Source organism: Botryllus schlosseri, chromosome 12, assembly GCF_051294905.1.
Source record: "Botryllus schlosseri isolate E-star chromosome 12, Bs_hap1, whole genome shotgun sequence".
In the NCBI taxonomy this organism is placed as follows: Eukaryota; Metazoa; Chordata; class Ascidiacea; order Stolidobranchia; family Styelidae; genus Botryllus; species Botryllus schlosseri.
Window position 1 is genome coordinate 10,150,359 of NC_137247.1, and position 15,031 is coordinate 10,165,389.

Below are 15,031 nucleotides of genomic sequence, written 5' to 3' on the forward strand. Positions count from 1 at the left end.
GCCATACAGCGTCCCATTGAAGGTATAATTGTCTCGATATTCTTTACTCAATTCAGAAGTAAGAGCTGCTCAATCTGCGCTTCAATCATCTTGCAAAATCCAACGACTATATAATCATGTCTCGTACGTCGATATTTCGACATGAATTTGTGACTTGACTCATTACTTGATTCGACTTGACTCGATTCACCTCCAAAAATCTAGGGACTTGACAGTCCCTACACTAAACTATCACCGAAGTGTGGCCTGTTCTGCAGCCTTACACGTTTCATGCCAGCCCGGGTTCTTCTGATACTCTTTAAATCCCTAATCCAATCAAAGTTACAATATGGCATCGTCTGTAGGGGGGCTGCTAGTAAAACTTCACTTGAGCCACTGCAAAAACGACAACATAACGTACTCCGTATCGTAGCTAGGGCCCCAAAGGGACCTAGTTGTCCATCCAACAAATCGCTGCTGAAGAGATTAGGTGTCCTTAACATAGAAGATATGCGGAAACTAGAAATCGCCAAGTTTATGTATCAGTTCCACTGCGGTCATTGTCCGGAATATTTCAATGACTTCTTTACCTCGGAATCAATAGCGCACAAGTACAACTCACGCGCGTCCACGTCGCCCAAATAACATATGATCGACCGAAAAGGTCATCGCTCGTTCAAATAAGCCGGACCTGACGTGTGGAACAGTATCCCGCCGGCCATCCAACAGTCGACGAGCATGTCCACATTCAAGTCGAAATACCAGCAATTACTATACTAAATAAATAGATAATAGTCTGCCCTCAAGATTAAACGACCTGACCTATCGATCTCGCCTTCCGTGACATACCACCCCATTTTTGTCGCTTGTTTTCTATTATACCATCTTCTTTTACTTTTCATTCAGTGTGCACTGCGCATACCTCCTCTTTACATCACCTATATGCCACTGTGGGTGTCTGATTCCAAAGACTACTCCAAAGTCGTTTCGACACCTTCCTATATTTTCATTGTATTGCATTTTTGTGGTGTATTGCACTGATAAAAATTGCTACTAAACCGAACCGATTGACTCGAGTCACCTTCAAGTATCGAGTGACTTGACTTGACTCGAGATAAAATGAGCAATGATTCGAAATGACGTGTGCTCGAAGGTTGTGACTTGATCCCAACACCGGGTATTTGTTCTCTTTGTGTTCTTTGTTTCTGTTTTCGTTTTTTAGTCACGTGAAAAGCATGTTATGTTCCGTCCAGACATGGGGTGTTTACTCCATGAATGTAATCGATTGCGATTATGATTACTTCTGTATCACGCGATTACGATTACGATTACAACAATATCAGGAAGTAGTCGATTACGATTACGATAACACTGGAAATGTATTCACGATTAGTCACGATTACATTTATTTTTCTTCTTAGAACTAATCTTAGAAGATATATTGAAGAAAATATAAGGATTGCGATGAAAAGGTCTAATGAGATGACAAGTTTCCTTGTAAATGATACGCCATTCGCTTGTTGCGTCATTAGGTAACAATTGTCCAACTTTATTGGGTATATGCTTTATCGCACCCAACGATTTGCATTCTTGCCAGGTTCGTAACGGCCACACCACAACTCCACAATGGAGTAGGGAGCGAGCTCGAGGGGGCTCAAAATCATTTCATAAATCAACATAAATTATGAACTATTTTCGAGAGATTTAATCAACTTCGAAGTTTTTTTCGAGCTTCGCTATTTAATGTCGCTAAATATATTGATTTTGAAAATTGTACCTCTCCCCCTCAAGAACAAAAGGTTGCATAATTTATAGGAGTTGGCATTTCGGTCCCGGTCATTACCGCACCACGACACACCAACATGCCAACATGCGACTGCACGAAGTGTGCTACCAACGAAAGACCTTGGCCGAAACATTAAATATGTGTCCATTTTGAATAGCAGAACTGGGTGGGCGTTACCAATAGTATTGTCCTTCTAATATGAGCCCCACAATACAAATGCCACCCGGGGCACAAACATAGGAATGAATAGATAACGATTTGTGTGTGGGTCTCACAGAAGTATACGGATATTGCTTGATGCTGTGACGACTTACGAGAAACGACAAAGAACGGCTCGGTTGTGGAAATCATATGTTTCATTTGATGAGTACAAAATTCAAAATATATTTCCGGTGTGCGTAGGTAGGCCTACGTATATATGCTTAGCCTATACTGCTCGCCAAGCAGCAACAGTCAAACTGAGTTTAACTAAGCATAACCAAACATCAATGAATAAGTTAATATTTGAAACATGGCAGAGTGGTGAATATTATTCTGCTGCGACGTGCTGGCGTTTCGAGGACAACGATAACCAGGTATATGGCATGTCGGGTCTTCTTAGAATCAGGCTACAATGTAGGCCTGCATCGAATATCTATTTACTATGTGTGGATACTTCTTGCGCAATGACGAGCAAAGATAATAATTCTGAGATTTGACGTAATAATGAGCAGTGGCCTTTAAAAATCAGACGTTTGTGCTATCACTAGCCTGGTATAATATCTCTTCCTTGTTCACGAATGTTCAGTTTATGTCATAGTACTTGTACAAAAAAAAGTAATCGTTCTTTCACAAACAAATCCGTTAGATATGTGAAGTAGTCGATTACAATTACGATTACTTCGGAATTTTTTCGAATGTAATCGATTGCGATTACGATTACTTGAAAATGCTGTAATCGTCGTAATCGAATACGATTACTTATCGCGATTACCCCATGTCTGGTTCCGGCACAAAAGGCCTTTCCAATTTTCCCTCGCATCCTTGCCTCAAGACGGAAAAATAGATCAAAGATTCAAAGTGAATTCGTGTTTAGTGATTAGTGTAATAATTAAAGGCGGAACGTACACAAATGATAGTCATTGTTAGTTATATTCTTTAGTTCTTTGCTTTCTTTGTGTTTTAAGACTCTTTGTTTTCGGTTAAAATAAGGTTAAGAGTTTCTTCGTCATAGGCCTACATGCGGTCAGAGTTTAAAGAACTGTTGACAACTTTGATCGACCATCACACACATCAGACATGAGATGGCAGTACACTACAATAAATTCATTGAGCACTGTTTTTAGTGTCTATGCTGTAAACTTAAAGTTACTGTCTATCCCTTGTATAGGTGGATAAATACGCGATTAATTGATCGATTTAGGAATCCGGCCTGGCAAGTACTGTGTATTTCCATAACAGGTCCGCCGAGTCGAGATGTTGCGAGTTCCTAGCCTATATTAGAATGTGATCCTCTCTTGTACTGTAAGAGGTTTATATCCCAGTTGGGCCCCCAAATCCTTCCTATTACGATATAGGATGAGCTCAACATGACATTAAGTTGTTGATGAATATGGCATGTCGGAGCAATTTACCAACAATTTCACCTAGACGAGTGTTTGGAATGCAATTTTGAAGAGGACTAAACGGCGAAAGTGCGAGCGCATGTCTTGATTCTGTTATTTGCTCAGTCGGATAAACGAGCCCTTGAGCCTCACACACTCGACAGTAATAGAAAACACGGCAGTCTGTTTTGGCAATTCCCTTTCACATCCCAGTTGCTAGATTATTTGATGTGGAAAAATAGTAGTTCTCTTGAAATGTTTGCGTCATTCGTTTCAAATGGAGGAAATCGGAGATATAATACATGAGCAGAAAAAATGAAAGGATGTATTTGTACATTTGGTGCAATCGTAATCGCTTGTCTGGCAGGTATGTTGTTTGTTATACAAATGAATTTAACCTAATTCATGAGCAAATATATCTACAGGTCTGGTTTTGTAGGCAATTAGAAGAAAGGACATTAAAAATAGAAGGGTGCCTGAAAGAATATGCATAGAAATGGTTGTATATAATATTTCTGCCGTGTCGAAACTATTGAAGTAAAATGTAATTTAGTCGTGGTGTGGTTCTATACATAATATAATGCAGCTGAGCTGAGGTATACTTTTTATGAAATGTCTTAATGTGATGTATACATATTCACTGATTATTAGTTTGAATAATTTACTAATTACTTTTCGATTGAGACGTTGTGATGGTGAATCACTGTCCCGCCACGTGAATTTCAATGACCCACTCGTACTTTTAAAACGTTATACTAATTACTAAGACAAGCCCAGAAAATATAATGTAAGAACACATTAAATTGATGGTATTAAAGACAATGTGCGAATGCTTAGTGGCTGAATTGAAGAGAGCGACCTGTGTGCTCGGGATAGACATGGTCATAGAGAATATTGTGTGTGTGACTATGTCGATTGGGATCCTTAGTATGAACGAGAAAGATGATGGATTTGTCCAGCTACTGCAACAGGAGTTGAACCGCACCTTGGAGTTTCAATTCATTCGTCCTTTTGCACGGAATAATTGTAATATAGCCTATCTGCATTCTGCGGGATGTAGCCTACTACTCCTACTTTAGTAGAAGTATTTTGTTACTGGCGACATCTGGCCGCTGAAACGCATACGCAGGACTGCTCCCGAGCCCACAATTAGAAGCTATAAATGAGCTGTGAATGCCATACATTACAGCGAATGTTTCCGTAGAGGCGTAGACTGACCAGTGTCCAATTTGAAAGTCTTGTGTCGTCGAAGTGGGAACGGTTTCTTTTTCATTTGTTTCGAAATGGAAATGATAATTCTGGAAAGTGCAATTAGAAAAATATATTGAATGATACAAAAAAGTGAAGTAAAAGTTAGTATAGCGACTTTCCAGAATTTCACATAAGATTTATCAACAAATTTCCCATTGATGTTGACATTATAAAATCCGTGACCCAGAATGTTTCTTCCCAAAATTGTGATCTGAGATATAACTCATTTCATGAAAAAATGTTAGCCAGCCATTCACGGAGCAGAAGGTAAAGGTAAATAAGGACAAATACACTTTATTGGATGTGACAGTGACAGCATAGCCCCCCAAAAAACAATGGGCAATGGGCTTACTCTTCGCGCAGAAAATATATTTGCACCCTGATAGGCCTGGTAGACAAAACTTAGGATCAATGACTGTAAACCGTATTCGGCCTTTCATTTTATTACATCAACTATCTTACCGCATACATATCAATCATAACAGATACTGCAACAAGTCAAGCTTGCGGCGGTGATTTACAACGTACTCAGGGGTTGGTCATGTCCCCTGACTACCGCAGATCGAGATCCTATCGCCCAAATCTTTATTGCGTTTGGAAATTCCTTTTTACCGAATATCACCAAATATCAGTAAGTGTTTCGAAACAGGAATATTCATTCTCATGACTAAATCAAAATTATATATTGATGAAATAAACGCGGTCAGAGTGATACGTACTGTGGTTGTTTCGCTATATCTAACAGATTTCGCTACATCTAACAGATGCGGTTTGCGGAAATGAAGATACAAAACGGAGGTGGTTGTCCGCGTGATTACGTTACGATATCGTTTTCGGATCAGGAACCGAAACGCCTGTGCGGGTTCAATACGCCGAGAACTATCTTTTCGGGGTTGGGTCCGGCTAATATAACATTCGGATCCGACGCAAGAATAGCATTCCGTGGCTTTCACTTAAATTACGGAGGTGCAACATAATAAAACCTGAACATAACCTCAGCTGGTCTATAAAACTCTCTATACATACATTTTCGTAGTTCGAGAGACCGCGTGCAAGTCTGGTCCGTGTCAAAATGGTGGCACTTGCGTCAACATGAAAGGGGGTACCGAGTACGAATGTGAATGTCCCGAAAATTTCAGGGGCATCCATTGCGAAGGTAAGTGAGACTTTTCTTGAGATTCGATGAATCTATGTTTTTGAAACCTCCTCATTGAACACCACACTGTCCGCCAATGATACTCACCTCCTCTCTTCCGCATCTTCGACGGCAGAGCTGGATGCACTGAATAGTGACCAAATGCCCAGAGTGCATGAGTGGACGGCCAAAAATAACCTTTGCATTACATAAACGCCTCGACATCCCAGTTGTTGACAGTAAATTCAAAAGAAAACCTATTCGTTAACAACGCTGGTCAGCCCGTTTCCAACACGGAATATGCCAAATACCTCGGAGTTTTACTGGACTCGGACATACTGAAAGAGTCATATTCAGTCCCTAGACACCAAATTATGACCGAAGTGTGGCCTGTTCTACAGCCTTAGACGTTTCATGCCGGCTTGGGTTTTTCTGATACTCGAAGTTACAATATGGCATCATCTGTTGTGGGGCTGCTAGTAAAACTGCACTCGAGCCACTGCAAAAACTACAACATAACAAACTCCGTATCATAGCTATAGGGCCCCAAAAGGGGCCTGGTTGTCCATGTCCATCCAACAAGTCGCTTCTGAAGAGATTCGGTGTCCTAATTATAGAAGATATGCGGAAACTAGAAATCGCCAAGTTTATGTATCAGTTCCACTGCGGTCATTGCCCCGAATATTTGAATGACTTCTTTACCTCGGAATCAAAAGCGCACGAGTACAACACACGCGCGCCCACGTAGTCTAAATATCATATGATCGACTGAAAAGATCTTCGCTCTATCAAATATGCCGGACCTGACGTGTGGAACAGTATCCAGCTGGCCACCAGACAGTCGACGAGAATGTCCACATTCAAGTCGAAATACAAGCAATTTCAATACTAAATAAATATACTAGTCCGCCCTCAAGATTACCTGATCACGACCTGAACTATCGATCTCGCCTTCCGTGACATGCCACCGCATTTTTTGTCGCTTGCTTTTTATTATATTATCTTCTTTTACTTTTCATTCAGTGTGCATGCCTCCCCTTCTTTACATCGCCTAGGTCGAGATGGGTGTCTGATTCCAAAGACCACTACAAGTCGTTTCGACATCTTCCAATCTTTTCATTGTATCGCATTTTTGTGGTGTATTGAACTGATAAAAATTACTAATAAACCGAATTGAAGTATATGCGAACTATGGTATAGTTGAATATTTATAACAATTGGCTGGTATTTGAGGCCGTAAAGTTATGCACAAAATATATAGCGAGCACTTACAAAATACTGGCTCGTTTGGTCACCTGATTACAGCGAACTTGCGAAGTTCTTGCGAAGCATCAATATATTCAAGAGATTCCTGTTTCATGAAAGCGCATTGAGGCTTCTGCTAAGTACTTGGCCTATAGGCCTATTATCCCTCGTGGCCGCAGACATATTCTATACCTCTGTCTGATGAATAAGAACTGATAAATTCGGGTCCATGGTCCTAAATAGTTCCTGGGCTCCGACGATTCTGTCAGTATTCCTGCAATGTTCGGTGCGAATGCGTCGCCTTTACGAGCACTATATAAGATTGGCGTCCCGTGTGCCATAGTTTCGGTTGCCCGGCATATTAGGATTAGTATGCGACAAAATGGAAAACGACAGTTCAGCATAGGACGCTTCAGCATGCGTCACTTCAGCATGTGACTTTATAACCCCAAAAACTAACCCTAACCCGAAACATAACCGCGAAATTAACCGCTATATATATCCTAACCCCAAGCCTTACCCTAACCGAAGCCAAAATTCAACCGTAACCCACCCCTAACCCGTAATTTAAGCCTCATGCTCATGCGTCGCATACCCAATTGTCACGTGCCGAAGTGTCGCATTCTATAATATCGCATGCTCATTGCTCATTGCTCAATCGCTCATATGTCTAGATTGTCCACGGACCCATAGTTTAGGCTTACCATATTTTGGAAATCAAAAAAAAAAGAGGACACTTTTTCAGTAAATTGCAACTTGCAAAACCGGAGTGAAATTCTCAAAAACCGGTTAATTTTTCCCACTTTGTGATCGGTTGACTAAAAAAAAAAAAAAAAAAGGTCATCTTCTCGCTCAGAGCTAAAATCACCGTTTTCCACTCCGAAATACCCGCCGGAGCTTCACTTCTGTGCTAATATATGGCATATCACTCGCAATTTGCTCTATATCTGCTTACATTTTCAAAAAAGAGGACAAAATCTCAAAAAAGAGGACAAAAGAGCGTCCTCCGAGGACACTTTCAAAAAAGTAAAAAAAGAGGACAAATCCTCTTAAAAGAGGACGTATGGTAAGCCTACCATAGTTTCGTATACAGCGTGCGTACGTACACTCGTACAGTCGCATTGTGTCTTATCGCATTGTACATTATGTGTGACTTGGTCAGATGAAAAATATAATCCAACGATGTTGTGTTATGTTATGTTACGTACAGCGTAATACCGTGTCTCTATAGTGATATAGAAAAGTGTCTGATTTGTTTGTAGCATACAGCGTTTAATATACATATTACAAATCTAGCTACAGTTGTAATAGTCTACAATCTACATCACATTTGGATTCCAGTCCCAACAAGAATTTTCAATTTCCATGGCAATTCTATAGAAATAGATGAATGATGTTACATTCACTCTTATTGTGACGTATAGAGGAATTGGTGGTAGAGAAAAAGTCCTTGTGTGAGCCGAATCCGTGCCAGAATCAAGGAACATGCCGGGACGTGGATGACGACTACGAGTGCACCTGCAAGGGGGGATGGCAGGGTAGAAATTGCGAAGAAGGTTGGTCAACATGGTCTCTGATAAGAAATTTATACTTTTACGTAATTTTGATTCGGTACTCCCGTGGCTATGGTATACTCCAGCAGAAATACTTCGTCAATGACCACCTCTAGTTGGTTATAGCCAAGTTGGCGTTTCAGATTTAGACCTAATACCTCCCTATGCTTCAATTTAGACTTCGATGAATGCGGCTCCAACCCTTGCCAGAATAACGGAGTGTGTGAGAACTTGCGAAATCAGTACAAATGCCAGTGCTCTGGTGGTTGGGAAGGGACCAATTGCGAAACAGGTCAGTCGGGGTGTATTTAATATTTATACTCTCAGCGTATAGCCTATGCCTTTTCGTTGGCGTGAAAACCGTATCTTGTCTGTTAAAACGGTAGATATAAACGAGTGCTTATCGAATCCGTGTCAGAATTCTGGAGTTTGTGAGAATTTGAAGGACAAATATCGTTGCCAATGCAAAGCTGGCTGGGAAGGAGTAAATTGTGAAATGGGTGAGACGTAGCAAAACCGACTATCGCAGCTTTGGCAGTCTATGACTGGGCTAACTCGAATTGATGAAAAACTATTGTTACACCATTCCTCAAGCTCAAAACGGAGACTTCTAGCAAACGCTTATATGCCTGAGCTTGCTTAGTAACATGAATGGCGTTAGGCCCACATTTACAGATTCATTAGCCTGCTATAATTTCGTACCAAGATGATGAAGTTACTTTGTAATTCCGTTGCCGAATTTCGCTTGTGCTTTTTTGCGTAAGCTACTGGCTACAGTATCATCATATTACAGTTTCATTGCAGCAATGACTATATAGTTTGAGCGAAATTTTGTTTTTTTTTGTTGTTTTTTCTATCGCTCCTCCCAAATCATCCTAGAATTGGCTATAACGTTTCAGCTTGCTCGCAAGGCCGGTAGCAGATGCTCTTCCGTTTGCAATTCATATAGATCAGTGGTTCCCAACCTTTTTGTCTTCATTCCCCACTTCAGATTTATTTCGAGCCTTCATTCCCCACCAGGACCGTAACAGCACTTCGTCATCGCCCACCAAAAAACGTTGGTCTTGGGTCCCCACAGGGTGATAAACCCCCTTAGCCCCGCTGAGCCTGTACGCTTTTCCCCGCTGCTTATCTCCTACATTGGGTCTACTGTTTAGTGCGTCGTCTTATATCGACTAAACGCACGAAGCGTGAAACATTTATATAATTTGTGTTTGAATCGGTCAATATGATCGGGAATTGCATATATTTTGCTATCAATTTTTTATCCCCTCGTAATCAGATTACCGGTAGAGCTGAGTGAGGTGAGTCGGAAAAGGTAGGACCCCTAAATCAGAATTAAACATCTTCGGGCGGACCCGTTGGTATATTGACTTCGTTACAATATGCTATTTCGTTACCTCCTATATCTGTTATGTCAAAAAATATGGAAATCGCCAAAATAAAAGGCACACACGATTTCAAATTGGTCTTGCTTTAATTGCAAATAATTTTTTCCTGCGAGATGGCATTTGTCCTGTGGGGTTCAGATCGCCAGGAGAAGAACATTCGGTGCCAGCCATTTAGCCGCCTATGGACAATCAAACATATATGTATAAGTATATTGTATATATATCGAAGTTTTCAGTCACCACAAGGGCATTCCTTTTCGGCCAAGGTCGTATCGCTGTTGTTCGTTCTGGCACACTTCTCGCAGTTGCATGTTACATGGCCTATAACTTCATATGCCACGGTGCGTCGTGGCGCAGTAATGGCCGACATCGAAGTCTCCATTTCTATAAATGCTACTATTTTCGTGGGGGAGGGGTATCCAATAATCAGATATCCGTCAATAGTAAATCGCGCAAAAGCGCGAAAAATCTTTGAAAAATGACATAAATTTCTCAAGAAATACTTAAATTTATGTTAATGCACGAAATAATTTTGGGCCCCTTCGAGCTCGCCCCCCACAATTGGGGGGTTTGAGGTGCGGCAGTTACGGTCTTGTTCCCCGCTACCCAAGTTTTATAATCACAGAGCAGCTATTTGCTGGTTTAACTACACAAGACACACATAACCGCACCAGTACGCAAGACAATCGCCTATAACTGCAACATAAAACGTATTGTGAACCGATACCAGTAACGCTCAGGATTTCGCGAAAGTTTTATTTCACGTCAAACTATTCGTGCTGGATGCGTTTGTGACGCCATGATTGACCAATGACCATCCAGAGTTAAAAATTAGGTTTTGTGAACAACACGCAATATAATTTTCGATACATACATTCCAGAGCAGTGAACTGGTAACGGTAATTGCGCATGTGTCTCCGTGAATATGTAGACTGTCCTGTATATAATTTTGAACAAATGCGTCTATTCCCCACCAGAAACCATTGAATTCCCCACCAGTGGGGAATTCCCCACCGTTTGGGAACCACTGATATAGATAAATCATTTCGTTTGCAGACGTCAACGAGTGTTTGTCCAATCCGTGCAAAAACGGCGGAAGGTGCAATAATTTGGCGAACAGTTATTCTTGCGAGTGTAGTAAAGGCTGGACGGGAACAAATTGTGACCAAGGTAAGATATACATTTTGTCTATACGGAACTATCTCAATAGACCCAATATATCGCGAATGATTACCCTCAACTTCCATCCGAAAGATATCAATGAATGCACTCGAAATCCATGTCGAAACGGCGGTACTTGCAATAACTTACCCGGAAGCTATGCCTGTAAATGCGCTGAAGGCTGGGCGGGACTGCATTGCGATACAGGTCCAGATTGACTTTTCTTCGTGAGAAGAAATATAGCTTGTCGAATGCCGATAAATCAACTATGCGTTGTAGTAGCAATAGTTTGTGCATGCATGTTAGTTATCGCTCTCCACTATCGCTTTTGTAGGGTAGGGTCATTGATGTACTGTATGTTAGTCGTTCCTGCTACGAATTCGTTAGAATATACAATACCTCGTACATATATTCTGTTTCGATGAGTTAACAGAACTCACAAGCTTTTTTAGGAATTTATTAGCTTGGTGACATGGTGCGTCAGTCGGCCGATAGTTACTTCGACTTGGGCAATACAGATATGCTGTATATATAAGATTCATGACTGAAGACAATAATCAATTTGACTAGACAAAGACGATTGCATACCGAACCCTTGTAAAAACCGAGGCATCTGCACTGACAAATTCAACGACTTCGAATGTTCTTGCCAAAGCTCGTGGACAGGGAAAACGTGTGAAGAGAAAATAGTATCCAAAGAAGAACCCTCTCAGCCAGAGAAAGGTGACTTGAATTTCAATATACATAGCCCTCACATATAAAAGAGCATTCTCTCTTAAATACTCATTACTCATCTTATTACGTCACAGAGGAAGAGGCAGTCACGACCGACCCCAATGATCCTTGCGCATCTAATCCGTGTAAAAATGAAGGGACTTGCCTTGATATGGAAGATGGAACCGTGTTTTGCTTCTGTCACGATGGCTTCAGCGGCGATTTTTGTGAAGAAGGTTTGTAGAAGTATCTATGTATTCAATCGAAAGGGCTGCGGTCGTGTATTGACCTCGGCACCAGCCTCAATATGGGTTGGTGTGATAGTATAGATGCGTGAGGTATGGCTGGAATAACAATGTAAGAATTTCTTTGTCACTTGAATTACTACCCAGTAATGATTCTTTACCAAGCTACTAAAGTCTTGTATTGTGAATCACAGGATCGAATGTCTGCATTCCCAATCCGTGCGAGAACGGCGGGACTTGCCTTGCTTGGGATGAGTCGTTTACCTGCACATGCGCTGACGGATGGCATGGAGAATCTTGCGAAAGAAGTAGATTTTTTAACCTCACCTTCGTGAATATGTTCTAAGAAGGGAATTTTCCATCAAAGATATTGACGAATGTCATTCCGACCCATGCGAAGAAGGTCTTGCTTGTTTCGACAAAGTTAACGGTTACGTCTGTCGCGAACCTTGCGATCCTGGTTATACGGGGGAAGATTGCGACATAGGTACGTTCAAGCGGATACCACGAAAATCACGACCTGATATATAAGTGTATTTGGATGTTTGAATTTGGGTTGAAGTTTCAAAACATGAGCACCTCTGACATCCGAACGCAAGGCAGAAATCTATACGGATACGCAGCAGTGATCAAAGTAGTCAGCGTTGCTACTCAAGTAGAAATAGAAGTAGCGTATCTTCGCGCCTACAACAAAATGACTAAATTTTGGTGATGTCTTTGAAAAATCGATTGAGTTACCGTGATACATGAGCTAGTTTACGGGGATTTTAATGACAATTTCGTTCATAAATTACGGTAATCTTATCCCAAACTACTTTCTACTACTAAAAGTGTAAAATGAAAGTAATTTGGCATCAAAATTGGTCAAGCAGAAAGTTCTCTAAAAGGCAGAAGTAGTGCAAGTATACGACAAATATACTCCGAAAAAGTAGAAGCAGCTTTACTGACCTCTGTCGACACATCAATTAACTCTATTCTGATAAGTAGGCTCGAACTCCCGAAATCTGCTTTTCATTCAGCCCTTGCGCTGGGTTTTCTGTTGCCATAATTTCGTTTTGGAATTTCCGGTCGGGGCTAATGCGGTTACGATAAAATCTTCGCTATAGTCACACATGTTTAAACAGAAATCGACGAATGCGAAAGTGACCCGTGTCAGAACGAAGCGACCTGTAAAGACATATTCAACGCGTTCGAATGCGAGTGTCGCGTTGGCTTTCGCGGAACCTTGTGCGGTAAGTCAAGTGTACGGGTGCCGTTATCAGATGACTCTGACATCCTTGTTCTGTAAACAGAAATTATTGACCCTTGCGACGGAAATCCGTGTGAAAACGGCGGAACTTGTCATGTTAATCCGAAAAACGGGACGAGTTATATCTGTGCGTGCCAACTTGGTTGGACTGGCAAGACATGTGAAGAAGTCGTAGGTAAATATTTGCATCTGTGTCAGTAAATCAGTATCAGTTTATTGATAATTTCATCATTTCAAAACACTACTAGACTACGATACAATGAAAATATATAGGAAGGTTTCGAAAGGAAACGACTTGGACTAGGCTATAGTCTTTGAAATCAGACACCCACCTGGGCTTAGAAGTGATGTACATAAGACTGGATATAAAGGGCTGCATTTAGAACAAATGGTGTTTTAAAAATAAATGCGAAAAAAAATTAGTATGAGCCTACGGACGAATTGCACCCAATATTAATTTTTATTAATTTCCGTTGACTAACTTTTACGATTTGATAGTAGTGTCCTCCTTTCCCTGTCACAAAATATGGTAACCCTGTATTTACCCTATATTTTCAATGGTCAATGTCGATCCACTATGATGTCACAATTAAGGATTCGTGACGTCATGGCTAAAAAACATAAAACATGTTTTAAACAAGCTTGTTTTAAATACAACCACACCGATATCCCTACTGTCATATCGAGGCCCTTCTACGATAATCCTCATCTGATAGTCCACAACGCAGAACAGAGTTTTAAGCGGTAAAATATCATCCAGAAAACGGATGCCCTAACCCGGAAGACTCAGGTGGCGGACAAGTTCCATACGGGGTTTCATTGGAATTCTTTTGCGGCGATGGCACGTCGCTATCTGGACCCGGGATCGTGACCTGTTTGGAGAACGGAACATTTGACCATCCAATCCCTGAATGCCTGGGTAACTATTGGGTAGCGTCGCGTTCTGCGTTCAGTTCAAGATGTGTAAGTCTCTGTTCAAGGAGAGGGATATTCCGCGCGAGGCTCGGAATCGAAAAATACGAGCCCGTTTTCTTCACCGATGATAATTAGTATGCTGGCAGCCACAGGAATGCTCATCACTGCCGCGGGAGGGTTGGTTCTATATATATTTGTATTTGCGTAAGTATTCTAGTTCTGGTTCGTTATTACCTCACAATGGTCACGAAGCTCTACGAAATAGTTATGGTACAGACATATATAGGACGAAATATTTTCCATGACTGGTTGTATTTTGCTTGCGAGTTGGGACGGTAAACTAAAAGAGATTCGTATTTAAATTTTAGAGTCATTATTGGGAGGTAGTCGAATCGGAATTGAATCACCTGGGTAGTCGATTTTTCTCAGGCGTAATGAAATTCCAAACGATCCCGAAACAGCAAAGATTCTTAAAATCACGTTCGAGTCAAAATTGTGACCTTACTGCCAATGCTATTTTGCAGGCCATGGAATCAAGTGACGATTGTTCCACCAACATGACGGAACGCGATCTATGATTATCTGGAACTAACAATTATCAAGCTGCAAGCAATCGAATTGGGAGAAGTTCGTATCCGTGGATGAAGCGCCTCTTACGTATAGATGTTCAACAGCCTCTGCTAATTCAATCCGACATGGCATTAGCAACGATTCTTTTGCCAATTCTGTAATTTCCACTGAATATACATACATATTTCAACGCGCCCTACACAACCCGTCTGGAGCTCCCCTGGTCAAGGCGTGACTGTAATTTCATTCCTCTC

At 41.2% G+C, this 15,031-nt stretch overlaps 2 protein-coding genes across 2 annotated transcripts in view; both read left to right on the plus strand.

Moving 5' to 3' along the window:
* The window catches only part of LOC145452671 (uncharacterized), a 28,680-nt gene extending 13,699 nt beyond the window's left edge, over positions 1-14,981 (plus strand). The window contains exons 19-32 of the mRNA XM_080330843.1: positions 8,404-8,535; positions 8,711-8,824; positions 8,919-9,032; positions 10,980-11,093; positions 11,178-11,291; positions 11,655-11,807; positions 11,894-12,034; positions 12,238-12,351; positions 12,411-12,530; positions 13,168-13,275; positions 13,336-13,467; positions 14,053-14,211; positions 14,273-14,411; positions 14,732-14,981. Coding sequence (XP_080186969.1) covers positions 8,404-8,535; positions 8,711-8,824; positions 8,919-9,032; positions 10,980-11,093; positions 11,178-11,291; positions 11,655-11,807; positions 11,894-12,034; positions 12,238-12,351; positions 12,411-12,530; positions 13,168-13,275; positions 13,336-13,467; positions 14,053-14,211; positions 14,273-14,411; positions 14,732-14,768 — 1,691 coding nt within the window. The 3' untranslated portion in view covers positions 14,769-14,981. The remainder of the gene's footprint in view (positions 1-8,403; positions 8,536-8,710; positions 8,825-8,918; positions 9,033-10,979; positions 11,094-11,177; positions 11,292-11,654; positions 11,808-11,893; positions 12,035-12,237; positions 12,352-12,410; positions 12,531-13,167; positions 13,276-13,335; positions 13,468-14,052; positions 14,212-14,272; positions 14,412-14,731) is intronic.
* On the plus strand, positions 3,469-7,670 carry LOC145452758 (inactive serine protease PAMR1-like). The gene is made up of 4 exons (XM_080330913.1): positions 3,469-3,715; positions 5,085-5,230; positions 5,364-5,565; positions 5,636-7,670. Exons 1-4 carry the CDS (start codon positions 3,664-3,666, stop codon positions 5,761-5,763), a joined length of 528 nt encoding a protein of 175 aa, XP_080187039.1. The 5' UTR covers positions 3,469-3,663; the 3' UTR covers positions 5,764-7,670.
* Positions 14,982-15,031: the final 50 nt, after the last annotated feature.